This window comes from Artibeus jamaicensis, unplaced genomic scaffold (assembly GCF_021234435.1).
Source record: "Artibeus jamaicensis isolate MK-2021 breed Jamaican fruit bat unplaced genomic scaffold, CSHL_Jam_final scaffold_369, whole genome shotgun sequence".
In the NCBI taxonomy this organism is placed as follows: Eukaryota; Metazoa; Chordata; class Mammalia; order Chiroptera; family Phyllostomidae; genus Artibeus; species Artibeus jamaicensis.
Genome location: NW_026522042.1, coordinates 12,826,409 through 12,854,052, shown reverse-complemented (window position 1 = coordinate 12,854,052; position 27,644 = coordinate 12,826,409). Strand labels below are relative to the sequence as shown.

Here is a 27,644-nt window from a genome sequence, read left to right as displayed (position 1 = left end):
CATGGGCCCCGTGGAAACGCTCCCCGAATGCAGTATAGATGTCCGAGGAAAGGCGCTCTTTCCTGCATCATCAAGGCTCGGTCTTGGGCAGCCTGGATTGCTGAGAAGAGGGCCGGATTCACCGCTACCGTCCAGGGACCCCAGGTCCGGCTGCACGAAGCCGCCAGAAACTCTGTATCATCCCCGTCCAGCACTGGGATTCAAGACTCCGAGGACTTCCAAGAAGCTCAAACACACTCTCTTTAGGCTACGGTGGCCGGAAAGACGCTGCAATAATAGGTCGCCACAACTGGAAGAAAGCGCAGGCGTGTTACGGGCTTCGCGCTTCAGAAAAGAGTCGGGTCCAGGGCTGGCAGGGAAAAGAGGTTTAGCGTCGGCCACGCCCTCTCCTCACCCGCCGCTCAGAGTGTTACTAGAATGGCTGTCACCCAACAAGCTTTCCCATTGGCTTAGATAAGGGAGAGCCCGCCTTTCCCCGGTGTCGATTGGCTGTCCGTATCCGCTGCTTAGGAGGCTGGGTTTGGGCGCTTTCCGATTGCATCAGCTGGTCCCATCCCAGCCCACGTGGCTCCTGCGCAGTGTTCCCGGGAGTCCCAGCCCACTTCAGACTGGCCTGCGCTCTCCTCTCCTGCAGGCCTTCGCTTTTGAGTTCTGTTTTCTCTTCGTGGTTCTCCGATGTCCGAGAAGGCCAGCAGTCCTTCAGGGAAGATGGGAGGCGAGCAGAAGCCGGTGAGCGGGGCTGGGGCTCTCTTGGTGCCCTGCGGCCGTACAGGGCGGGGGCTGGAAGGAGGAAGCGGCTGGGGCCCTGAGGGGCGGAGGAACTCGTTGGGGGTATGTTAAAGCACCCACTGGAGTCGCAGACCCCTTTCGGAAGGGATGGTCTATTCCTGAAGCAGGCGGGGCGTTGCAGGTCAGCTCCGGGTCGATCCTGTTCTTGCAGATGAGGAAATAGACCTTGAATGAGTTGCTCAAGAGCGATATACCTAGTTAGAAATAGGGAGAGAATTACGGGACTCCCAGACTGGCGTCTTTACCTCTCCTTAGGGGAGAGCATTGGAGAGCCTTACTTAATCCTAAAACCCTGTTAGGGTAAAAGCTCTAGTTTAAAGAAGAGAAAACCGAGCTCCCGAGATCTGACGCAATTTGCTCAGGTTTGGGTGGTTTATAATCAAGGGTGGAGGCCAGGCGACCTGACAAACTGTAGACGAGTTAGACACTTCCCTGCCTAGTGCTGGAGGCAGGCATTATTTTATTTCACACACGCTAATCATTTCACCTTTGAACTTTCTCTTTGTGTCATCCGTTGCTTAGGAACATCTCCCAGGTCACTTTCATGCCACCAGGCGAGGTTTTTTTGTTTTTAATGATTAACAAATAAATGTGAAGTGTTCATTCAGCGTGCTGGGCCAAGCACTTAAAAAGGTGACTAGGACCCAGCCTGGCCTTTCACAGCCTGGTGTGTGAAAGACAGCTTAACAGTCATTTTGCTGTGGTGTTTGCAGAAGTGGGAGTGTCCAGTTCTGCTTGGAAGGGCTCTGTTGAATGGAGTTGGAAGACTGAGTGTAAGTTCCCCCAGTAAACCTGACAAGGCAGGGCTTTCCAGGCGAAGGCAGGGAAGGCAATGAAAAGAGAACGGAGTGACTGATTTGCCTGTGGGGTGGCTTGCAAGAGATATGCGTGAAGAGGGGGCCATAGCAATCAGAAGGATCTCAGGCAACCAAGAATAGTTGGGATTGTTTTTTGCAAATGAAAGTTTTTAAGCAAGAAAGTGATGGATGTGAACTATAGTTTTAGAGATCACTCCGGAATTGGGGTGGAGGGTGCACTGGGAAAAGGTGATGCCACAAGCAGGGGGCTGCTGAAATGGTCCAAGTGAGAGATTCAGTTAAAGGAGACGCACCCCAGCTCTCTGATAGGACAGGTCACTTAAAAGCCGCAATTTTCTCATCAGTTTTCAGTCCCTAGGTTACCCAGGGACTGAATGGAGAAAATGCATACCCACTTTCAAAACTATATTAAGTGTAAGTTCTAAACTAAATTAAATGTGAAGTGACAAGTGGTGCCTTTTCATAGACTTTTTTCCATTCATATTTTTCACCTAAAATGGTATTTTTACTGTTTTGTAACTTGTTTACTTTTTTTTTCTTAATATAGTCAACTTTCCATGTGCAAAAATATTCTGCTATGCCATTCTTAATTGGAGGTGATAAATGACTATTAAACACGCTATTTCTCTCTTCTACAATAATTGCACAATACCTAATATTTATTGAGTGCTAACTATGGGATCTTTTACTATATTACATGTATTACCTCATTCGGGCCTCAAAATACCTATGCACTGGGTTTTGTTATTATCCCCATTATACAGATGAGGAAACAGTCATGTCGATGGTAACTAACTTGCTCAGACCCAGTGTTCTATACCCAATACCCATAACTCCAGTGCTGCCCTGCCTCCTGTCATCTGCTTGGGAACAAGTCAAGGACAGGTACTCCATGGAATCATGGGATTCCCAGGAAATACCTATCCCAGCGGCCAGTCCTGGGTTTGGATTTACTTAGAGTGCATTCTGAGGTGTTTCTTTCCAAGTCCTAGATATCTCCACGGAGGGTAATTCTGTAGCTTCCCTTCACAATTCAGTTCTGTGTCCCAGCTCCTAGGTTGACATTTTAGATTGTTTTTACATAAAGATGTAACACGTAAACTCACATGTTTTTGTTCTGTTTTCATGGGAAATTGAGGACAGGTGCCTACTGACTTCCCCAGTGTAGTGAAGACAGAATGGGCCCCAGGGTCCCGAGAGACCTGTTTTACCGTCCCCGCTGTTCTTCTTAGCACCTGTGGACTAAGGGGTGAATGGCCCTCTTCGAGCCAGAATTCTCATTTGTGCAATGGAGAGATATTTAGAACTCAAAAAAAGTTCATCCTCTCCCTCCTCGTTACTACTCTTACTCATTTGACAGATATCTCTCTGACCAAAATCAAAGGCATTTTATCAGAAAAAGAGAATTGATTCTTTTCCCATTTTAAACCTGCACAGACAGACGTTCAATTAATTTTTTCCCCTTCTGTTACCCAATTCACTTGACTAATTACATCATTTCTTTAGTGTAGCAAAAGCACACAGGGAATCTTGTCACCCTGTAGGTTCGTGCTTTATTAGAATGAACTTAAATTATGTTCATTATTCATCTGTTGACTATAAATGAACCTTAAAAGTTTGCTAAATGCAGAATCCCAGAGTAGGGGAAGTTTTGGCTCAGCCTGAAGAATCATTTATTTTTTTAACATAATATGTTTTATATGATTCAAAAAAGCAACCAAAATGTCCAGCTCTTAAATGGATAAACAGTGGAATATTATTTGCCAATAAGAAGGAAGGAAATGCTAAAACAGGTGACATGGATGCTCTTGAAATCATGCTAAGTGAAACAGGCCAGTCACTGGAGACCACATATTTTTAAATGTTTAGAATGTGGAAATCTGTAGCGACAAAGCAGATTGGTAGTCACCAAGTGCTGGGGAATGGGGTGCGGGAGCGTTGGGGAGTGACTGCTGATGGGTATAGGGTTTTCTCTCTGGGTGATAGGAATGTTCTCAATTGCGATAGATGCACAACTGTGCACACACTAAAAACCATGGGATTGTGTACGTTATGTTGGTGATTGTATAGGAAAATATCTCAGAAAAACTTACCCCCAAAACATAAACATACAAAACCATAAGAGAGTCTCCTGTTCATATCCCTAGATCCACCCTCAGAACAACTTCTAATCACAGCTCTGTAGAGTCGGCCTCTGTCAGCACCTGGGCAGGTACCTTTTCTGCCACTTACAGGTTGTAAGAGCCTAGAAAAGTCATTTGACTTTTTCCAACTCAATCTTATCTGTAAAATAATAATAATAATAATGCCACTGCACAGGGTTGCTGTGAAAATCAGATTAATGATTGTGGAAGAACTTTGTAAATTGTGAGACTTGGTACAGTGCAGTCTGCTCAGAATGTTTCTTTCCCAGCAGTGCCCACACAGAATGCCTTTCTGAGAAAATCCTCTTCACAGTATCCCAAAATGTAGCTCAGGGTTTCTCAGCGTCAGCGCTGTTGACCTTGTGTGGACTGGAAAATGGTTTGTTGCGGGGGCTGTTCTTAGCGGCACTCCTGGCCTCTACCTATCAGATGGCAATGGCACCCCCCAGTTGTGACAACCAAAAATGTCTCCAGACGTTGCCAAATATCCACTGACAGGTGAAGTGGGGAGGGATGCATAGCTTCTGGTCGAGAGCCACTGGCACAGATCTGTTCTACTGTGGTCGCCTCTGGCACAGGACGTCCTGCTTTAAAAATTCCCATGAGTCGGAGTGTTTCTAATTGAAGTGCATGTTCCTTAGCGTAACTTTCCGTGCTTGCTTCTGTCTGAGCCCTAGTTTGCCTTAACTTTTATTCCTAAAACAGTCCTGCTTTGGTCAGCCTTGTTTGGTCTGTTTGTCCTCTCGTTCTCTTGCTCTTTCTCTTTTTAACCATTTCCGACAACGAGTTTATGTGCATACCTAGAAGACAGGCCCTCCATTCTCGAAGCCCAGCCTTTAACTTTAACTTGAAATCTTGAAAGCCCTAACTGACACTGATTGTCACCTCACTTACTGGACATGGAATCATAGTGCTGCAGTGGGTTCTCTCCCCTCCTGGAGGCTTTCACATACGTACGCCGTAGTTTCCCTGGAGAGGTTAAATTTGCACAAGACAGAGATCGGGCCTTGTGTTGGCTTCTTCTGCAGGGATTAGCACAAAACCATGAACACGTGTAGTACTCGTGGAATGAATGCACACATAGTGTACTGGTTTCATTTTCTGAAAATACTTTTACTGAATATATCACATGCTCGTTTATGGCTACATGCTCAGTGTTTAAAACATTGAGCATGTAGCCATAAACGAGCATGTGACAAACACTGAGTTTGTCCTTATCTGAAGCAAGAGTCATGGGAACAGGGAAAAGGAATGAAATGTGAGGACTTGAATATTGTCAGGTAGCTCCTCTACACTTTTAGGACTTGTCTTCCTTGTAAGTTGTTAACTTGTCTTTGACAGTGACCACGTTTTCTAGTCTTTGAAAATCAGGTTTCACTTTTCAAAAATAGATGCTAAAATAACATCTCAACTTTTCCGGGGGAGCATGAAGGGGTGTCACATTAGATCAAACTATAAAACCTTTATTTTTTGCCTATCTAGGTAGGTGCCGGTGAAGAGAAGCGAAAGGAAGAAGGCAAGAGGAAGAGCAAGGAAGGGTCTGGAGACGGCGGTCGAGCAGAGGTAAACGTTTCGGGGCTGTCGCCAAATTTGACACATGGCAGAGCGCTGTCTCAGACTTGTCCTGTGTAAGACTCCCCTGGTTTACAGGGAATGTAGGACGGCCTCAGCGGAAAAATCTGGGAGAAGGAAGCATCAGTGAGCCTGGGAGAGGAGGAAAGACTCGAGGTTGTTATTGGAAAAGGAAAACAACTGAGACATAATTGTGAGATAATCTGCAGGATCAGATGAGAAAATCAGAGAATGGAAGTCAGACAGGAATCTGTAATGACTCGGTGGCCTGATTGGATGCCAGCTGTCGTTTCATTCAGTGAGCAGTTAAAGGGGAGACACTTGCTGTTTGAGCTTGTGCTGAATACGACGGAAACAAACAAAGCCCGCCCACTTCTGGACCCCATCCACACTGTTTCCACCTGGACCTGCTCCTGGAGTTTGGTTTGAAACCAGGACAGATCACCCTGAGGCCTCCCGAGTGGAGAGAAAATGCTCTCAGTATCCCTGTGCTCAGACGGAAAGGAACTGGCTCTTCAGAAGTCAGCCCAGAATCAGGCTGAGTCCTGGGCGTTCTGCTTTATGAGGCTGTTAGGCTTGTCTCCCCAGTTTATTTTTGAAGTTGGACTACTGTGAACCATGCTTCACTTTTGCTTTAGTCATAGCAACCATTTTATTGGAGACTCTTTAGAAAAAAACTACCAGAACGCAGAGGAACAAAGGGATGGGCTTTAAGAAGTATGCTGTAGCACAACAAATGAGCTTTAAAGAGCCATTTCCTTAAACATTGCATTGCTAAATCGACAGTGCTTTCATTTACCTAAGGGTACGTTCGAAGGTAACCAAGAATCACTAAGTAGTGCTTAGGGCCCTGCCTGCCTAACCTTTTCTCTTATTGTTTTGTCCGTAACATCCCTCTGTAATGTGGGAGAAATTATTGATTGTGAACTTTAAAATTTGCAAATGAGTAGAAAAAATACCTATGTTCCCTAATTTCTTTTTTATACTTTCAATACAATAGTACATGCTCTTCTGTCACAGCTTGAGAATGAGTCTGGAAATAGGAAACAAAAGGTGTAATTAGAGGACTTTTCTGAAAAGAAAACATTAAGTGCAACGTGATTACAGATGTTTGACATGAGCTGTCTGGGAACAAGTGTGCAGTGAGATGTCCCTTCTTCCTCCACATTCCATCGTTTATGTACATTACCCTTAGCAGGGCAGCGTGCGGGCCTCATTCTTCTCTGCATTTCCAGGACCTGCCACAGAGAGAACTGCTCCGTGAACATTGAGTAGTTTATGTTTGACACTAAGTACTTCTGACTAGGAAGTACCAGGTGCATCTGTAGATAAACCGCAGTGGGATGCGGAGGGTCCTGTGGGTGGTAGGACTGTACTGATGCTTCCAAGCAGGCAGGGCCAGGTAGTGTGGCTCCTTCTGCCTCAGGGGTTTGGGGTACATGGTTGTAGAGTGACAGGCTGTGAGCTTTTGGTTAATTCACTGGGGCTTTACTATCACGGGTTCTGCACTCTGCAAATTAACAGAGTACTCGTGAAGAGCACCTATGTGAGTGGAGAAAGAAAAGGGCAGCTGTGGGGGGAACTAGGAGGAGATGAGGGTGCTTCCATTTCAGAAGGTAAGGGCTGACAAAAATGATTGGAAGGAGAAGGGAATATTGTGTAAGGAAAAAAATGTACTACACACAAGAAACTTACTGCTCTAATAAGTTACGTTCAAACAGTGTGAAAAATATTTTTAATGATGTGGCTGGCTATGTTTTTCTTTCTTACTATGATATTTAGGTAAATATTACCTTCCGAGGTTGCTACGGGGGTAACTGTGTCCACCGAGGATTAGGTGCTAGCTAGCTTGTACTCCTTTCAGAGGAAGTGTGTTAGGTCAGTATTTAATATACATAGGATTGGGGGCAGCATTTAAACTGAATAAGTTTTAAAGTGTGTGTTTGAATACACTGTTATAACTGATTGATTTAAATCTATGTAAAGATGGAAACTCATGGTAAAATTAAGCCATCTCCTCTTTGCTTTTGTCCGTAGCTGTTAATATCCATGGTATTTTCATTTGAAGATCGTAAATTATGTAGATGTTAGTTTGTGACCATAGATTCACCACCTGCTTTTTGAAATGTTTTAAAGACCAAGTCTCTATCAGTAGAGGAAGTCAAATCTGATTATTGTCTCTTTTTTTCTTTCTTTGTCAGACCTTTGGGAACCTGAGTGGGTGTTTTATAGAAAACATCTTGGTTAATTTAATGTATTAGAAACAGTAGTGTTATGCTGTTTTCTTATACTTGCTGTTTAAATACTCAAGAAAGAAATACTCAAAGATCGTGGCTTCTTTGAATTTAGTAAATATTTCCCCCGAATGGGATCCCGTAAGTCAAATAAATTTACACTTGGTTAGCTGGAAATTATGAGTGGTCATATACTCTGGCCAGCTTCACAGGTCATCCCTTGAATAAAATTGAAACAAAATGGAAAGGCGAGCCAGGTTGTATTTCCAGGATTGTTTATAGTTGTACCTGTAAGAGTGTTTGATTAGAAAAGTCCTTAAGAGAGTATCTTTAAAGAAAAAAATTACATTATGCAAAAAATAGCAAAATAATGGTATCTATACTTCTTCATTTAGAATGCTGGTAGCTGGGTATTTATTGTTATTTATACTCTTCTATTTTAAAAAATCTTAATGAGAGCATTTAATTTCTTTTTTTACCTTTACTAGGACAACATTAAGGTAATACTTGTTGATTTTGGCAAGCCATTTACCACATTGAATTACTAATCATGTTTTGTTGTATTGTCTGTTTTAATTATTTCCCTTTTCTAAAGAGGAAAGCAAGTTGTTTAACTAATCATGTATTTCTTCATCTGTTGTCTGGCAGTTGAATCCTTGGCCCGAATATATTAACACACGTCTCGAGTTGTATAATAAACTGAAAGCAGAACACGATGCCATCCTGGCAGAAAAAGCAGAGAAAGACAGCAAGCCGATTACAGTCACTCTGCCCGACGGCAAGCAGGTCGGCGCGGAATCCTGGAAGACAACGCCCTATCAAATCGCTTGTGGGATTAGGTACAAGCTGCACCTGCCTTGATCTTCTGTCATTTGTGACTAAACCTTTCAAAACTTAACCTTGCCAACTTTTATCTTCAAAACATTTTTACGTTACTGTTCAATGGTTTTCATGTTTAACTTATATTATTTGAGATTTTTCAGAGTCAAAATGATGTGAAGCTTTATAGTCAAGATTCAAAGTTAGTTTCTTAGAGACTCCATTTTGGTTTTATCTTATGAAGGGTTTTATACTATTAGTTCTTCTACCTTGATCATAATGTCACAAAAACCAAGTAGATAGTGTTTCACCTATTTTGACTTAAATGTCTTAGTTTTGAACTTAAATGAAGGTTGATCATCTCATAGGAGAACATTAAGAAACTAATATATAACACACTTAAAAAATGTGTTACTTTTATAAGTCCAAAAGAGGGCCATATCCAGTCTTAAACTTCACACTTTTATTGGGTTGGGAAGAAGTAACTTTGAATTAGATGCATTCTCTGTACTAGAGTAAATGTGTTCTTAATTTTAATAGGATCTTGGGATCAGTGGTTGGGTTGGTTTATCAGAAAATGATCAAGTCAGGAAAGCATAAGTTGGTGCACACATCTTATATGAGGTGTCGGAAACTATGGTCATTTTCGTCCAGCCCAGGAGCTAAGAATCTGCAACAGATTCTGTGTGGACACAGTCTAAAATATATCTAAAAATAACAATAATGAAATAAAATATGTGTGCAGCCTTTTACAGAAAAAGTTTGTCAACCCGTAGATACATGGGGTAGGCAAAAGTAGGTTTATAGTTGTGCGTATGCGAAACACAGAGCTTATTCTTGTGTTATTTATTAATATATTATTTATTTGCATTACAACTGTAAACCTACTTTAGCCCACCCCTTATGTTATTCAGTAACTGTAGCTATACACACAGGCACACATCTCAGGGCTTTTTGGTGTTCAGTGCCAAGTAGAGTTGACGTTGTGTTGACACTTGAGAAGCAGTTTGAGTGCAGAGTCCCCCCAGGTCTTTACACAGCCACTTCATCCACACCCAACTCGACCATATGATTCTAATGATCTGACTTTACCAAGCTTTTCAAAGATTCAACTTGGTTTTCATAGAAACCATAAATCCCTTGTATTATTATTTATTTTTATTTTTCTATTTTATTGATTTTACTTTATTTATATTACTTGTTGAGTTGAGCCACATGAAATCATATGATTATCAAAAATGGTTGATTATCATCAATTTTATGTTGTTAACTGTAAGACAAAAAATAACAAGTAAACAGGTTTGGCAACCAACCCAGCTGACTATTGGTAAGCCCGCTGTGCAGCTGTGGGGAGAGGAGGCAGTTAGGCCCGCGGACCATAAATCTCCCGTGTGCCGTGAACACTGGTTAGTACGTCTTACAAAGAGAATGGAGTGTTGTAGTTCATTTCACCACCGCGTCTTACTACAGTGCTTCTATTTTATTCCAAAGGAGATAAGCAAGTTGTGCTGTCAAGCAGATCTCCTTATGAGATCATAAATACCTGCATAGACCTTTAAATATCAGTTTGATCTGTCATTTTAGAGATGATTTTGAAGGTCATTTGATGAAGAGATTCATCCATGGTTGCACACTGATACTGTAGCTGTGTCGGTATTTAAAATTCAGGTTCCCATTAGTCCAAGAACTTTTTCTCTGCATTTTATAATTTTGTCCTTCAGATTACATTGTACTTTGTTGAGTAGCCAATCCAAAATAATTGAGTTGAATTACAAAAGACGTTGATGAGTTTTAGAGCTGGAGTTAAGCCACTGATCTGCAAGTGAGGGTACTTAAGACAGTTTTACGAAAGTCCAGAACAGCTTGTTCCGTGAAAAACTGCAGCATGAGTAACAGGCTGTTTAAAGGTTCAGATGATTAGTAATGAGTATGAACGGGAAGGAAAAAGAAGGCAGGTTCCATTTGCTTCAGAACGTTTTTCTTTGGAGTTTTGGTTTTGTTCGAAATCTTAAAGTATGGATTATTTTGCCCTTTCTTTGGAAAGTGGAAGTGATCCAGTGTGGTCCAGGGGTAAGCCTCATTTTCAAAATAACTCCATTGCTGGCATCTCACGGCAGCATTTGGACCCTAAAACAAAAATCATTTTGTTCCTGAAGACTGTAGAGTATAGTAGTTGACTTTTGATCATTTGTCTAGTCTTCTGAAAACTGTTGTACACCAAATTAAAACATTTCTCTCTGTCAAATCCATTGTATATTGTGTGAGATGTGTTTAGATTACATTGGCTCCCTTTGATCTCAGGAGAACAGGAAACATCGCGTATAGTCTAAGGGAAATGTAACGGGAACATTGAAAATGGAGTAAGCAGTTACTGTTTACTTTCTGTATGTTATCCCGTCCTTGGTTCTTAAGGGGGCAGATTGTGTAAACTTAAGCAGAGCAAGGAGAGAACCACCCAGTGCAGCACCTGCAGCCAGCTTAAGCCTTCTGGTGGTGTATGTAAAGACTGACGGCGTAAAGGCTGTACACTGTTCCCTCGTGGGGTGGCGATTCCTGCTCTTGTTGAGTTGTCAAGACCGCTGTAGCCTGCCGTGTCCCTAGGAACACATTCAGATCTGCAATCTGACTCGCCCTGCTCATTCTGCTCCAGGCACAAAACTCCCTGAACCTCTCTTAACTCTGGTCCCTGCTTGCATTCGTGCCCACGCCCTCATCTGGAGCACCCGCTCATCTCCTTTTCCTCCTGGCCAGACCTCTTGACCTTTCAACTCATTACTTGATCCCCAATGCCTGTCCAGACCACTCTGACCTCTGCCACTTCCCCTCCTCTGAACCCCTGTGCCTTTTCCCACTCGGTGTGGCCGACATCTCACCCTGTGGTTACAGTTTGTGTGGTGTCCCGTAGACTGTTCTAGATGACATTTTTATCTACACTATTAAAATTTTTATTAAATAATCTTACTTTACCTATATATTTGTTGTAAATAAAGGCATCTTAGGCATTGGCAGAATCTGTTCTGAGGTTAACATTGCCCCTCAAAACAATTCAGATAGGAGGTAGAGCAGAGAAGTTATTTAGTATCCCCAGTCCGCCTTCCATCAGAGTCTAAGTAGCTTGGCTTTGTGGAGAGCTTATCTGGGGAAAATAAAAATTAAATCAGGCCACTGAAAATTGTTAGTTTATCAGAGTTGTCGTATCTTCAAGCATAAATGTCATAGCGTTTTGAATTTTCAGGATCTCATATTCTTGGGTACATTAGTACATTTTGGGGATTTGTTGCCTTTTCCATTTTATTTCAGAAAGATCTATATTACTTATAACACATACAGTGTCAATATATAATATACAGTCTTTATTTTCCTGTTGTTTGTAAGTCAAGGCCTGGCCGACAACACCGTTATTGCTAAAGTGAACAAGGTGGTCTGGGACCTCGACCGTCCTCTGGAGGAAGACTGCACTGTGGAGCTTCTCAAGTTTGAGGATGAGGAAGCTCAGGCCGTAAGTGTTTAGTCAGAGGTCGTTGAATGTCAGGATGATGAGTCTAGTTCACACTCTTTTCACAGGTCGTCACCTCTGCCAGTAGGTGACCAGAGTTTACCAGTGTCTCCTTGTCATATTTGAAATCTTCACTTTTGTCTTTCATTCAGGGAACATAATAAAAGTGCTTGCCTGATAAAATCAAGAGGTGAAGTTGAAAAAATGTATTTTTCCTACTAGATACTAAAATTGGGAAATCTGGAAATTCTATTAAAATTTTATTAGAAATTGATTAAACAAGTAAGACTTGTTTTCTACACTGTCAATACTTAAGCAAGACATAAATATATACACACACTAACAAATTTGAAAATTAAAGTACTTCCTATATTGGAAAGTTGATTTCCATATTTGTTCTCATCTTAAAGTGCAGATCTGCTGAAAGCACAGTAAAAACCAACCTCCACACGGTGGCAAGGTTTTCTCCTTATTTCTTCGTGACGGCCTACTGTGCAGAGGGAAATCAAATATATTGTTTTATGTTGTTTAATTGGTTTCATTGGTTGTTTCATTGGTTGTTTCATTGGTGGATGGTGGTTTACTTATGCATACATAAGTAGATGTGCTCTGGATTCCTTAAGTTTTTAAAGAGAATTTTTAAAATCATTTGGGTACCGTACTGTTATTAAACTTAAAAACCTTGTATGGATATATTCCAGCTCCTGTGAATGGCCACCTTAAAACCAAGTACTGCCATTTGATTTTAGCATCCATATGTCCTTGTATTTTCTAGTTGTGTTGTGAGCTCAGGTTATCCCACCCTAGTTGCTGGGGGCCGATGGGAATAAAGGGGGTGGAGTTCTAAGCGACCCCCCACGGCCAGGTAAAGGCAGAGCACAGCCCATGGGCGGTGGGTGCACAGCCTCACAAGACCCTGGGCCCTTGCCAGCAAGAGGACAGTCACATTTCGAGTGACGATTGTGTTCAGGGAACAGCATCCATTCTGTTTAATCAGTGATGCTGATTTGCATTTAGTTAGTTTGAAACAAACTAGATCATTTCTAAGGTTAAAAAAAATGTAGAAATTAGCGTCCTTTTGTTGTATCATTTCTATATAGAATCACTCTGCAGTTTGTAGATTTGTAAACTTAGATTTTTGTGTCTTGGCTTTATTTATAGTAAGTTTTACATGTCTCTTTCAGATGACCACGTGAACTTAGAGCTCATTTGCCCAGTCTTGAACTTTCTCATCTTTGCATTTTCAGGTGTATTGGCACTCGAGTGCTCACATAATGGGCGAAGCCATGGAGCGAGTCTATGGCGGGTGTTTATGTTATGGTCCACCAATAGAAAGTGGATTCTATTATGACATGTACCTTGGAGAAGGGTAAGTTATGCAATTGAATGAAGAAAACTAACATTGAATTACTGTGGGTCCCTGTGCTGTTTTGAAAGAGTTCTTAATAAGGAGAATGATGTAGTGCTTATTGCGTCATAGTCACCAAGCATCCCCACTGCGCAAACTTGAAGTGTATAGTCGCTGTCAAAGGCATGGAGACTTGTGAGAGCTTTGTTCTGGGTCGATGGAGGCAGAGCCCTAAGGTGTACTGGGAAATACAGGGAAGTCGGTCCTCTTCCCCGTTACACCTGGTAACAGAGCTGGAGGGGGCGGGATTCACTAGCGGGCCCCGTGTCCGTGGTGACCAAGGCCAAAGCCACTGAAACTGTAAATTATTAAAATAATTTGTGAAAAATGTCTAGTTTACACTTCTCATATGCAATGCAGAGGTCTGATTTTTTTTTGTGTCAAATCCTTTGATGTGTTCTAAAGAGATGTCCCTCCACGCTGTGGTGTAAAAAGAATGGAATTGAAAGAAATTAATTTTATACTTTGTTCTCTTTCAGGGGCGTGTCCAGTAATGATTTCTCCTCTTTAGAGACTTTATGTAAGAAAATCATTAAAGAAAAGCAAGCATTTGAAAGACTGGAAGTTAAGAAGGAAACTCTATTGGAAATGTTTAAGGTAAGTCGAACTGGGACCCGTGGCACCCATGTGTCACTCATTCATGTTACATGCAGGCGTCACACTGGACTTCCGTGTGCAGAGCTGAGTCCTGTTCTTCAGAAAGTGTAACATTTGCGTTCAAAACATGAAATAGTGACATACTTATAATCCTGTAATGCTTTGATAAGGTGTACTCTGACTTATATTTTAGCTATAGTATTTAGAGGTAAAAATTAAAGGAGGGTATTAAAAAATTAATTTTTCCTATTTTCAGTACAACAAGTTCAAATGCCGGATATTGAATGAAAAAGTGAACACGCCAACCACCACAGTCTACAGGTGAGAATGTCAGGCGTCAACTTAGAGATGATTGGTGTCTGTGCCACGTTATCTTTGTTTAAATTTTTTTTCATTGTGTCCTCAGGTGCGGCCCCCTGATTGACCTCTGCCGGGGTCCTCACGTCAGACACACTGGCAAAATCAAGGCCTTGAAAATACACAAGGTAAGCGATACAACTTTGAAGACTCTGTTCATATAAATGTGTTCGTGTGGTACAGACATACGTTTAAACCTTTGTTGGTTCCTCTTTCTACCAGTTTGCTTTTGGGTGGGTGGTTTTCTCATGCTGTCTCCTGACTGTGGGTGCCACGTGTCATTAGCCATTTCTAGCAGAAGTTCTCCCAAGCGGTGGCTGACCGGCCATTCTGGAGCACGTCAGAGTGGCAATGTGGGGGTCCCCAAAAATCTGGCGGTTACGGGCCCTCATGGCTCTAAAAGCTTTGAGACTCACTGTGGGAGCATGTGCTTTTGTCCCTCGTGTGTCTAAGGTAATATACCCAGTTGTTCTTGCTAATCTAACCAAGCTAATCCTGCCAGTTCATACTAGTTTGTAAGTTCTTTATGGGTGAGTAATAAAATGCGCTTTGAATTATAAGAATAATGGAGTCGTTGCAAGATTGTTTTGTTGGTTTCTTTTCCACTGTGGCTTGCTCATTTCATGAGGATGCTCCTGCTGTGAGCTGTGTTCATGGAATTGTGGTCCAAGAGGGCGCTGAGGCAGGGCGGGCTTTTCCAAGGGGTCTCAGCAGCCACCCCGTGCTGCGCAGTAAACCTGTTTAGCTTCAGCCCCGTGGCCACTCAGGGTGGGTTTACTCCACGGAGACTTTTTGTGCCATTTTCTTGTATGAGGACCACTATGGATTTGACTCACAAGGTGACTATGAGAAATAGTGTCTGACTCTTAAAATAAGTGAGGCATTTCCGAATTCGAATATTGTTTCATGGTTGATCTTTGTTTTCAGAATTCCTCCACCTACTGGGAAGGGAAGGCAGATATGGAGACGCTCCAGAGAATTTATGGCATTTCGTTCCCAGATCCTAAAATGTTGAAAGAGTGGGAGAAGTTGCAAGAGGAAGCTAAAAACCGAGATCATAGGAAAATTGGGAGGGTATGTTATGAAAGAACAATAATGTGTCTAGACCGAGTTTACTTTCATTTGAAATCTAGCTGTATTACTTGGCTGTATTAAGAATTTGCTTTTGAAGAAATGTAGCTTTTAAGTATTTTACCACATTTATTTAAGCCATAAATTACTGATTATCTGCATTGTCTTCAGAGTGTGCTCAATACTGCACAAAAACTTATTTTCACTGTTCCTTTTATTGAGGACAAATGCTGATGACCTTCAGTTTTTTGTAAAGAAAGTATAGGACTGTTCCATAGAGCTGAGAGATACTTTGGAAATTCACCTAGTCTCACTGACTTCTTTGTAAGATGTGGAAACTGATTTCCAAGAAGTTTAATATGCTTGCTGCCCAAGGTGACTACACAGCAAGCCCCCACTGGATTCCATGCTGTCGTTTCCTTTACCCCACTGTCCCCAAGTATCTTCCAGACTGGAAGTTAGGTTTCCGATGAAAACATTTCTTTCTGAGATTGCGTTTGCTCTGGGCCAGGCATCCTTGGCTGCCGGGCTGTGCAGCTGGAGGCAGTGTCACCGCCACGCTCCCCTGACTTCACTCACCACGGCCTGGAGTAGGCCAGCCATGTCTCCGTTTCCTGTTTCATTCATTACCAGCACCTTCTTCCAAGGCTCCTTCCTGCCACTCCCACTTCAAAAAAAAAAAAGAAAAATTTAAAACACCGGGTCTTAGAGCTTTGAGGAGTTAAAACCACGAGAGCTGCCTCTGGATGGGAGAGAACTAAGAGCCGTGCCCCCTGTCCCTCTTCAGTAAATTTGACTGGGTTCCAGAATGCAGTAAGCAGGGAACTAAGTTGTAAAGAACTGAATTTAGTACCATTAAATCACACATCTGAAATGTTGGCATGTTTTTTTTTAATTGGGAATGGCACGAATTAAAATACGAGATGTCATGCTGTATTCTGAACTCAAAAGCACTGAAGTATATGTTGGTGTCATGCACGTATATAAGCATTCCTTGTTTTTCTTTTATCCAGGACCAAGAACTATATTTCTTCCATGAACTCAGCCCTGGAAGTTGCTTTTTCCTGCCAAAGGGAGCATACATTTATAACACACTTATGGAATTCATCAGGGTAAGCCACATTATTTTCTTTTGTAGACTTAGGACATAAATTGATTTTTATTAAATAAGATCCACTAAAAGATAACCTTCTATTTTAAAAGAAACATTTAAAAGAATAAATAAAAAATGGAAGTCTTGAGAGCTCATAAAAGTTTTAAAACTTCTTCCTAATACATGATTTTGTCCATATGCATGGATAGCTACACAGAGAAGTCAATGACCTTGAACTAGGACTTGTAATCCTTACACAGGACCTCTGTGTGTTCTTTGACCTTTCATTAACATTTTCCTTGAAAAAGCAAGTCTTTACCTTGCTTTTTTTCTATGTAAATTTTGAAGTATTTAAAGCATATGTTTATAGAGAATAATGCCGTCAGCACCTGTATGCTCATAACCTAATTTAACGTATATTTACACTAACTCATGTTCAAAGCACAGTGACGTGTACACAAAGGGGGAACCAGCTCCCCGTGGGCCACTGCTGATCCACTCCCCTCCCTTCCCAGAAGCAGCTACTCTTCTGAAGTTAGGGTGGATCCTTTTTATCCATGATACTGTTCATCTGCCCCATACATAGTGTGTCCCAAATTGTTGATGTGTTCAAAATGACATGTGTGAAGTCTCACTGTGTATCAGCCAGAATTGTGATCCAGTTGTGGTGACCACCTGTCATCCCGTGACACTGCTACCACAGTGCGCCCATTCCTTCATCGGTGGACACGGATGGGATTGTGCTGCGGCGGGGTCGTTTTGACAAGCCTGCTTATGTGCATGTGAGGGTTTCCTCTTTGGCACACACCTCCAAGTAGATTATAACGTGTGTGCATCTTAAACTTTAGAGTATAAAATTGCTCTTTACGTTTTTGCTGCCACCAGAAGTAGGAGCGGCGATTTCTACATGTGTGTTCTGTTTGTTTTGTAACAGAGTGAGTACAGGAAACGAGGGTTCCAGGAGGTGATCACCCCGAACATCTACAACAGCCGATTGTGGGTGACCTCAGGCCACTGGCAGCACTACAGCGAGAACATGTTCTCCTTCGAGGTGGAGAAGGAGCAGTTTGCTCTGAAGCCCATGAACTGCCCGGGACACTGGTAGTTGGCCGCTTTGAGTTTCTATGGAAGGTTCCCCCATGTTGTGTTTAGTCCTGTGCCCGGGACACTGGCGTTTTAACAGCTTTGACTTTCTGTTGAAGATTGCAGGCCGGTGCTCAGACCACTGAGCCACACCAGCCAGGGGTAGATGGTGGTGTTAAAAGTTGTTGGCTGTTTATTCATGCCGGGGCTTATGTTGTTGTGTGCAGCCCAGGATTTGAGAAATATTGCTTATCTGAACAACTTGGAATCCGTGGCTTTTTGACAGCCTTTCATAAAATAGTAGAGAAGTGGATTTATTATATTAAATATTGGTGGGTCCTATTTTTCTCTTCCTTCAGCCTTATGTTTGATCATCGTCCAAGATCCTGGCGAGAGCTGCCTCTGCGGTTAGCCGATTTTGGGGTGCTCCACAGGAACGAGCTGTCGGGAGCGCTCACGGGGCTCACGCGGGTGCGGAGGTTCCAGCAGGACGACGCCCACATCTTCTGCGCCATGGAGCAGGTGGGAGCCTTGTGGGGTCACATACACGGAGAGGGATGTCGAGGAAGTGGAGGGAATTCACCGCTGTGTCGTTTTTCTTTCATTTAAAGATTGAGGATGAAATAAAAGGTTGTTTGGATTTTCTGCGTACAGTATATAGCATATTTGGATTTTCTTTCAAATTGAACCTGTCTACTCGCCCGGAAAAATTCCTTGGAGACATTGAAGTCTGGAATCAAGCTGAGAAAGTAAGTGATGTTTTTCAGCTTGAATTCTGTTTGAACGAAGTTGGCTCCCTCCACAGTGTAAGAAAGCCAAGCCTCTTTAAATGGATAAAAGCAAAAGGAAATTGGAAATGTTCCTAGGTTTGAGTAAGCTAGTTCTTTCTGTATGATTTTCTGTTTAGAAATACTTGGATGTGTTTCCACTCATCAAGCTGTGACCTTGAAAAGGGATTTGTGTGTGAGCAGGTTTAAGTGGGCAAAACGACAAAGCAGGGAATAGTGACCCAGGAAAGCAGTCATGGTAGTTCTGGTCTCAAATTGAAGCAGAAGAAGTTCCAGGGGAACAAAAATTTAAATCAGTTTTGCTTTATCTTTAGCAACTGGAAAACAGTCTGAATGAATTTGGTGAAAAGTGGGAGTTAAACCCTGGAGACGGAGCCTTCTATGGTCCAAAGGTCAGTGCCAGCGTAGATTTGAGTGATGTGGCTTTCACTTTCGGGTGGAGAGATTACTAGAGTTTTAAAAAGGGGAGGAGGAGTGGGCCCTCATACAACTAGAGAGCGCGGCTTTAGAGTCGACAGTGTCATAGAACAACCCAATCTGTGCGCCTTAGATCGACATTCAGATCAAAGATGCCATCGGCCGGTACCACCAGTGTGCGACAGTCCAGCTGGACTTCCAGTTGCCCATCAGATTCAATCTGACTTTTGTGAGGTGAGTTTCTGCATCTGTTCTGAACATTCTTCCAGGACGTGTAATGGTGTGTGTGTGTACATACATAGAAATAAAATAATATAAAATAAAGGGTGTGTGTATATATACACACACACAATTTGTTTCATATATATGACAAATTTGTGTTCTTTCCAGCCACGATGGTGATGATAAAAAACGGCCAGTGATTATCCATCGAGCCATCCTGGGATCAGTAGAGAGAATGATTGCTATCCTCACTGAAAACTACGGGGGCAAATGGTAATTTTCCTCATTGTTTCCTTCTTTTTCTGTCGGGCAGTGTGGATTCGCTATAAGAAGTGTCTGCTGTCCAGTTTAGTCATGTGATGGGAGGGGAGAATGATCACAGTTAGTCACTTCTAATTAATGACAAGTATTTACACAGTGAGGAATCACAATTAGAACCTGAATTTTTTTAGCTGAAAGAATATTTCTTGGGAGTAATTATTTTTGTGTCACAGTTTGAATTGTTGAGTGTTATATGACACTTTCTAATTAGGAATCATTATTCAGGAAGGGGCATACTTGTTATTTCAATTGCTTCCCAAGCACCGTTGATGTTTCCAACTGCATAAACAGGAGTAGGCTTTGGCTCCTTCAGTGTTGCTGACTGTGAGGAGCAAGTATTTTGACCCCCTTTAGAAGCTGCGTGGCTTTCTAATGGAGAGCACAGGCTCCAAACCAATGGACAGTTTTGTGTCGTGTTTTTATAAGATCCTGTTCTTGCTGGAAACATGAACACATGACCTTCATTTTATTTTCTAAGCAGTTTTGTCGGGCCCGCTCTCTGTAAAGGCAGTAGGAAACTGCACAAGTTGTGCAACACCCACTGTGCAGAGCCCGCCGCCCTGACTCTGCTGATACGAGACTTCAGTGAAACGTTGTAAATCCGTGTTGTCTTACACTGTGCAGTCATTCAGTTTCCTTTATAATTTGGCTAGTTCAGACATTAAGGGGAGTTTGTCTTACTTGTCAGTGAAATAAGGTAATCTGTTTTCAGTTATATTTCACAAAATCGAGTCAAACGTGGGAAACATTCTCCCCGTGACACCTGGGGAATGGAGGGTCCTTAGCTCATCGCTCTGCCCAGCCCGCGGCGGGTGGGGAAGGCCACAGCCGGGTGGGTTTCAGCGCCTACTCGGCCGTTCCCGATGTAGCAGAACAACTTGGGGCAGAGGCGTGATCAGGAGGAGCACTGACAGGCCTGCAGCTTCAGGGGGGCTTGACGCCAGAAACACCCCCAAGGGAGAGGTGCAGACCGGTCATCTTTTACTAGTGGTGAAAACACACTCATTTTTACCAAATACCTTCTCCTGTTGCCTCCGTTACAATGTGCTGAGTTCCACAGAATGGATCTCGAATGAACTGAGGGCGCAGTTTGTGCCCGCCCCATGGAGAATAAGTAATAAACCAGTGCTTGGGTGGAGTGACTTTGAATAAAGTAACTCGAGCCACTAAGTGTGGTCCTTTAGCAGCTCGCTGAGCCCTGTGGCAGCCAGTGCGTGGGGTTCTCTTACCTGACGTAGTGAAGGCGGAGGCGTAGTCTGTGCTGCCGATTGGCTTTGCCATCTGCTTGGCAAAACTGTAGTTACAGATTTTATTTCTAGGACTTTTTCATCTTTCTTTATTTTAGTCCTTATTGGATATTGAAAAAAGCCATGTTTTCCAAGTGGACTTTGCGTGTTTCAGAAAGAGATACGGAAGAGCAGACTAACGGTGAGCGTGCGTCCTTGTTCAGGAAAGTCCACACTAAACACTTGTCATTCCCTCCCAAGGCCCTTCTGGCTGTCTCCTCGCCAGGTGATGGTGGTCCCCGTGGGACCAACGTGTGACGAATATGCCCAAAAGGTAATCCTTGAATACATGACTTTTCATTCAGTTTAACACATACCATTCGGCTTTCCAAATTCCACAAGCTATACCCTTGGGAAATGAAGCTGCTTACGATATAAAGAAGTGTTACTATTTTAAGTGTGAAGGGATTGCATTACCTCTTTAATGCTTTTCTACGTGGTTCTGTGATCAGAAGATGTGGTTTGCGTGGTGTGTTGTATGCGCTTGTATCTTTCACGGTTTTTGTTAGCAGATAGCCATGTCATATCAGTGTGATACGCAGATTCAGGTGCATGGTGCAGTTTCACTTGCTCTAGTTGCTCCTGGACTCCAAGAGTAATTTTTGATTTATTTTTAATGCAAATTTCTTCAGCTATTTGAAACCTTTCTTTAGTGGCATGCCAAACCAGTATTTCCCCCTACCCGCCAAAAAACTGCCTTACTAACAGGTGTAGATAAGGTTAAGTAAAATCATTTAAGATCAAAATGTAATTCTGATTTTGGATGTGAAGAGTTTTCTGTCTCTGGTTCAATAGGTGCGGCAGCAGTTCCATGATGCCAACCTCATGGTGGACGTCGACCTGGACCCCGGCTGCACGTTGAATAAGAAGATCAGAAACGCGCAGTTAGCACAGTACAACTTCATCCTGGGTAAGGAAGGAAGCAGCCCAGGAAAGCCACAAACCCTAGGACAGCTCTGAAATCTGGAGACTGAGGCTTACGACAGTCATGGTGGTCGGTTTAGTTCCTTTCCATCCTGATTCTTCAACTCGGAAATTTGTTCAGTTGGTATAAGAAAGGAAAATCTCAGTGTGAAAAAAATAATCTCTAAAGGTCTAAAAATTTTTCCCCTTCATCTTTTATTTCTCCAAATGGTAAGTTTTTATTAAGTTGCCTGCACTAAGTGACTCATTAAGCATAGCAGTTGTAGTCATTACAAAGTGTTGGGTTTTTTTTAATGAATAGATTTTTTTTTAAATCAGTCGCTGGACTCTGCACGGTCACCTGTACATTGTAGTCAGAAGCTGTGCAGGGCGGGGTGGCTTTGGGGCCCTGGGATCACTTCCGTTTGAATGTCCAGTGAGAAGCCTTGTGTCTGAGGACGGCTGTTGCCTTTGTTGCAGTTGTCGGGGAGAAGGAGAAAACCAGCGGCACCGTTAACATCCGCACGAGGGATAACAAGGTGCACGGGGAGCGCACCGTTCCCGAAACCATCGCGCGGCTGCAGCAGCTGCAGCGGTCCCGCAGCAAACAGGCGGAGGAAGAGTTTTAACGGGAGCTGGGCCGCGGCTGGCTCGGTGGGAGAGTAAGAGCAGTTTTTCCATAACATCCACCCTGCACCCTGGGAAGGGTTAGTGTGCACTGGACTTGGAATAGTCTGGTAGAGTCTATGGAGGTGACTGCAGCGGTGAATGATTTTTAGCCTGGACAGGTTTCAGATGATGTGTACCTCAAGGAGATAATTTAAAAAGAGACACATTGAAGTGATTTTATTCCTTAAAATCTGAGCACTGGAAGTGAACCATGAGGAATGCTTCACTGTGATAAGGGATAACAGTTTTGTGAATTTCATGCAGTTTTGAAAACTTTTCAAATTTGATTGAAGTATGGTATAAAAATAAAAATTTTAATTCCTGTAAGTTTAAATGACTTCTCTGGCCCTCATACACCTACTATGCAGGACCTGGAACAAATTGCGTGATTCAATGTTGACCTTTAAGGTTGTGTGGCAGACACGTTAGGTGGGTGGAGGGGCGCAAGTCCCCAGGGCCAGCTGGTCTCCACGGGGACAGGGGCTGGGTGCCGGCTGCCCGGTGACCAGGACCGTGTGCTCTCCTCATCTTCAGGCTTGCCACTTCTACTCCGCTTCTTAGATATAAACTTTTCAACAATTAAAACCATTGTTCTGGGCCATTTGGTCTTTTGTTATGCAAATTACCTATTCTCTCTTAAGGGATAATTTAAAATTTTTTTTGCCAGTGAATGGTGATTGAGAGAATGCCACAAAATAAGGAATTTCTTGCGTAGCTGTATATGAATTTCTCTAATATGATCATCTTTAAAAGGCAACATCTTGGCAGTTTTCTCAGGACCCCAATAGTGGGTTTGCAGGGGTCACTGAAAGGCAAAGCCAATTTGCATAAATTACTCCTCACTTTAATAAGGGAAATATGATGTTTAATCAGGGTTTTTTTGAAATTTCATAATTAAGCCTTGCTTCTTACTGTCAAGACTTACCCTTTGATAGGTTTGTGGTTCATTTTTATGTCTGTCCTGAGAGAAGCTATGACCGAATCATGAACATCTAGTCAGAATCATTTTAAAACAATGTTTTATTTCTTTAAAATTCACAGTATCTTAGCTTGGATATTTGTCCAGTTTTAAAAATTTCCTATTACAGAATAATGTTGTCGTCCAAAAACCAACTATGGTTTTAGCTAAATTTTTCTTACCTAGTTTATACTTAAAAGCAACAGATGGCTTATACAATATATTAACAATTTTCTTGAGACGTTGACAGAAGCTTTATAAATCTTTAAGAACGTAAAGATGCAGTGAAGACAGAGGTTGACAGAACTGACACCCAGAGAAATGGGTCCTTAGCCGTCCCCTGAGCCAGCTCCTTGCTTCAGCAGAAGCATTGGGGGGGCCGCCCACCGGGGGCTCTTACAGTCTGCAGGCTTGTCCCACTGAAGCTCTTTTCTCTGTAGTCTGTTTTGTTTGCTTTCCTTCTCGCTGGGAAGCAGTGCCTGCTCTGTTCACTGACTCACTCATCTGATGTGTTCAGGCACCTAACAAAAGACCCCAACGGCTAAGCCTTCACCCAGCATCTAGTCTATCAAGAGGTGTCTTGGTAATTACATACGGGAACAACTTGAGAACAATGATGGAAAAGCTGCAACCACCATGTAAAAATTCTGTAAAGACAGGTTTGAAATAAAAAATAGGTACCCCCCCAAAATTGGGTACCAAAATGTGTGAAATAGGTACCAAACCCCAAATCTGTAAAGACATTAAGTCCGTGGGATAGAGCAGTCAGGTTAAGGCAGTGTGGGCAAGTGGGAAGGACCTGGAATGAGGACCTGAGGTCACACTTGAGCCCCCCCACCCCTTCCCTCCACCCATCACAGGGTGCCCCTCCCATCCCCTTGCTCCACCTCCGCTGCAGTGGTGGACACCTGCACTGCGCCCCGGGACTGCTGGACCAGTGCTTCTGGATCCGCTGGGAGTGCCGAGCAGCAAGAGACGAAAACGCAGGCTCTCGTTCCGTACGCCTGGGAAGCTCCTGGCTGATGTTGGGGAGCACACTGTGGGGGGAGGCTCTCTCTTCCCACCCTGACTTGCCTTCCCTCTTCTGCCTTAAAAAAGTCAAATAGCAGTGAAAGGTGCTTGAGAAAAGCAGCCTCTTGCCCTCGTGACCCTCCCCTGACTACCGGTCTCCAGGCAGCCGCTTCTGCCCCTGCTAGTGCGAGCTTCTGGCCCTGTTTCTCGTTCCTCTTTTAAACCTCTACTGACTTGGAGATGAGGGTTTCAGCTCACAGCCCTTCATTTCTTTTCTCCATCCTTCTAATATATCTTTTTTAAAATCAAATTCATCCTATGAGTCCTTGTTACCATGTCCATAAATGCTGCGCTCTAAGTCACATAGTATTCTGATTTTTTTCTGGTGCAACTTCTTTTTGTTTGTTGTATTGCACGTAAAAGTTATCCCTTTTAAAACCATTTTCTTTGAAAGTCTGACTAGAATAGCTCTTTTATACCTTTCATTAGAGTTCTTCCAAAAGCCAAATCTTTTTTTTTTTTTTTGCAGCTTTATGGAAATACTGTGGACATAAGGGGTATGTAAGTTGAAGGTGCCTGGTGTGATGCTTTGGTACCCATATATCTATGGGGTAGTGATCACCACAATGAGGCTTGTTAGCATCTCCACCCCCTCACATCATGGCCATCTGTACACTGAGTCCGACAGCTCTCTGGTTTCATTTACCTTCTAAGACAAATCCCTCTAGAACCCCAGTCTCCTGCCCCTGTCTGGGCACACAGCAGCACCCACCTCTGTTAGCCTTTTCCTGCCTTCCCTGTTTGCTCCTCTTTCCTGGGTTCTCATCGTCCTTTTTCTGGGTTCACTATTTCTTGGTCAACAGGATTTCCCGGTTACTTTTCAAACAGGGATGCCAGGGATAGGATTGCGGGGTGAAATTATTTTTCTTAGAACTTGGCAGGCGTTGCTCCCATTCTCTGCCATTTAGTGTTTCTGAGGAATCCATTCCTACCCCTGTTCCCTTACGTCACCTGTCCTTTGTAACCCCCGAAAGGCTTAGATGTCTTTCCCATAGCCTTACCCTGGACTCTCTTGGCGGCTGTAGGTCTTTGGCCTTTCATCATGAGCAGCAGGGATTCAGTCAGGTTCTTCAGTTCTGAGAAATGCTTTTTGTGGTGTTTTTGATGGTTTCCACCCCCTACCTTCTGTTCTTGTTGTGTGTGTTTTAAATTTCAGCTTTTTTTTTCAGTTTTTAAGTGTTTTCTTTTTCTTATATTATTCTTGTTCCTTGGACTCAATTTATTTTATCACAGGTGTTTCTGTAAATCACATCGAAGCTTTGTTTAGCACACTATGTTACCTTTTGCTAAGTTCGCTGATCAGTGAACTAAGGAAAGGGGCCTTGGGGGGCAGCCTCATCGCGCAGTGTGCGGACGGCCCCTCCCCCTTGGGTCCCCAGACTGCTGTCCTGGAAGGTTGCAGCCTCTTTCTCCAGAGAGTAAACCCGAGAGCTTGGGGTGTGGGGCAGGGTGGAACGATCCACCTGCCAGCACAGGGTAGGGATTCAGGCAGGGGTCTAACTGCTCCTTACGCAGACTTTCAAGCAATGTCCTTATACGTAGTCCCTGTCTTTCCATTGTACCTTTTAAGGAGAACCGTTCTTCCCAGTGAGCTCCTGGTCCCACGGGAGAGACTGGGACACAGAGGCAAAGGTACGAACTTGGGAAATAGTTCGGTTAACATTCTGTCACCAGTTAGACAAATTCGTTTAATTTCTCTGAACCCCTTTTCTTGTCCATGAAAAATGCCTCTCTCATGCATTGTTATGAGACACCAGCGAGTTTTATAAGTGCCAACACTCTCGCCCGCTCCACTGCGGTCCTTTGCTCCAACAGTTACCCCCTCTCTGTCCTCCGCATCTCTCCTGATGGCCTCTGACTGCCAACCCCAAAGGCCCGTCTTCCTGCTTCTGTGTTCTGGGTCTCTGTGTACCCCGACTGCAGCTCCCTCCGCACCACTGAAATGGTTCTCGCCGAAGACGGAAGGCCCTCCAGGTTGCATTTGACAAAGGAATTCGTGTGCTGGGAGGGGGGGCGTGGCGGGGGGAGACAGGACCCCTTGGGATCCAGCTCTGGAAGCAAATGCTCACAATCGTGACAGCTTGGTGCGGGAGGAGTCACTGGGTAGGTGGGAGCACGGGCAGCCTGTAAGTCCCGGAAGGCGGATCAGAAATGAAGGCCTGGGGGACGTTAGGGGCTGTTAGAGGAAGAAACTGCCAGAAGAGGTTCAAGAAAGCAGTCAGGGCTGGGCCTGGAAGAGGGGTAGGGAAAGCAGTGGGGCGCAGGAGGCGGGGAGCCTGTGGCACCGAGGGGGCACTGACCGAGGAACAGAATCGGTTTGGTTGGCTGAGGAGCGTGCCGCCCTAGGACGAGTAGTTACATCTAGATTCAGTGGCCTGTGTGCAGTGACAGTTACGTGTTGGCTTTGAAAATAGGAAGTCGTGTTTTCTACAGGCTCTTAAAGACAATCATTCTGTGAGAGACTTAGGTAAACCAATTTTTTCAAGTTATGATTTCTTTTTAAAAATATCTCAAAGCGCGTTATGAATCTCCCATGATGCCAGAACTCCCTTTTACCAGAGGAGACTGGCTCCTGGCATAATAAGGCATGTGACTCAAGGGATACGCAGTCATGAAAAATTAAAGGTTATTTTAATTCCAGGCAGCAGAGGGCGATCTTGCCTCCCTCATCTCGTTCGATGCAGGAGACGAGGTTGAGGGGAAATCAGTTAAAACACCCGTAGTGCTGGCCTGACCTTCAGGGAGTGCCTTTTTCTGTTTCCTGCGTGGCTCCATGCCATGTTCACATCCACTGCTGCCGAAAAGTCACCTTTAAAATGGTTCGAATGAGATGCCTGTTGATGCCAAAACAGACGCAGGTGGGAGCATCTTTCTGGGTTGTCCACTTACTGAGAAAGGGTAAGGAATCAGCATGATTTGACCATGTGCACATCTTGAAACGGGACCTTGCACTGGTCATTCTCAGCTGCTCCTCATTATAACCAATAATGGAAAAAAACACCATAAGAACCTGGAAAGCGGCTTCAGGATGCCCCACTGCCTCTGTCGCCGTGCGGAGGGGTGGTGAGGGGCAGATGGGGCACAGCCCCGGAGGGATGGTGCACAGACCTCTGGTTTCTAAGCAGGGAGAAGAAAACTCAAAAAAAAGAAAGCAGGGGTCTAGGGTGCTGTGAGGAGCGAGGCTCTAACAGAGTAAGGAAATATCTGTGAATAGCTGGGCTTGTCAGAGAATCGGTGCCCCAGAAAACCACATTTTTTATGGCACAGAGCCCTACAGAGGATCTGTAAAGCCCTGCAGCTAAGAGGAGGTACAGGAATGTTTTAGTTCAATGAAGGATGCCAGGGGACCCATTGCCGGGAATTAGATAGATAGGAGTGGAACTAGAGAAAGAGAGATATAAGAATGTAAAGGTTTTGAACAAAACAAAGGGACTTCCACCAAGATGGAGGCATAGGTGGATATGCCGTGCCTTCTCACACAACCAAGTTTAGAGACAACTAAATATTAGCAACAGAAAACACAGCCAG

At 43.6% G+C, this 27,644-nt stretch overlaps 1 protein-coding gene across 1 annotated transcript; it reads left to right on the top strand.

The window, feature by feature from the left end:
* Positions 1-553: 553 nt before the first annotated feature.
* TARS1 (threonyl-tRNA synthetase 1) lies at positions 554-22,414 on the top strand. Its single transcript, XM_037128999.2, has 19 exons — positions 554-729; positions 5,234-5,314; positions 8,206-8,396; positions 11,752-11,875; positions 13,120-13,241; positions 13,760-13,877; positions 14,134-14,198; positions 14,284-14,362; positions 15,162-15,308; positions 16,319-16,417; positions 17,333-17,499; positions 17,841-18,003; positions 18,093-18,230; positions 18,584-18,661; positions 18,820-18,920; positions 19,077-19,181; positions 20,717-20,789; positions 21,311-21,425; positions 21,899-22,414. The coding sequence occupies exons 1-19, from the start codon at positions 676-678 to the stop codon at positions 22,045-22,047; spliced, it is 2,169 nt and encodes a 722-aa protein (XP_036984894.1). The 5' UTR covers positions 554-675; the 3' UTR covers positions 22,048-22,414.
* Positions 22,415-27,644: the final 5,230 nt, after the last annotated feature.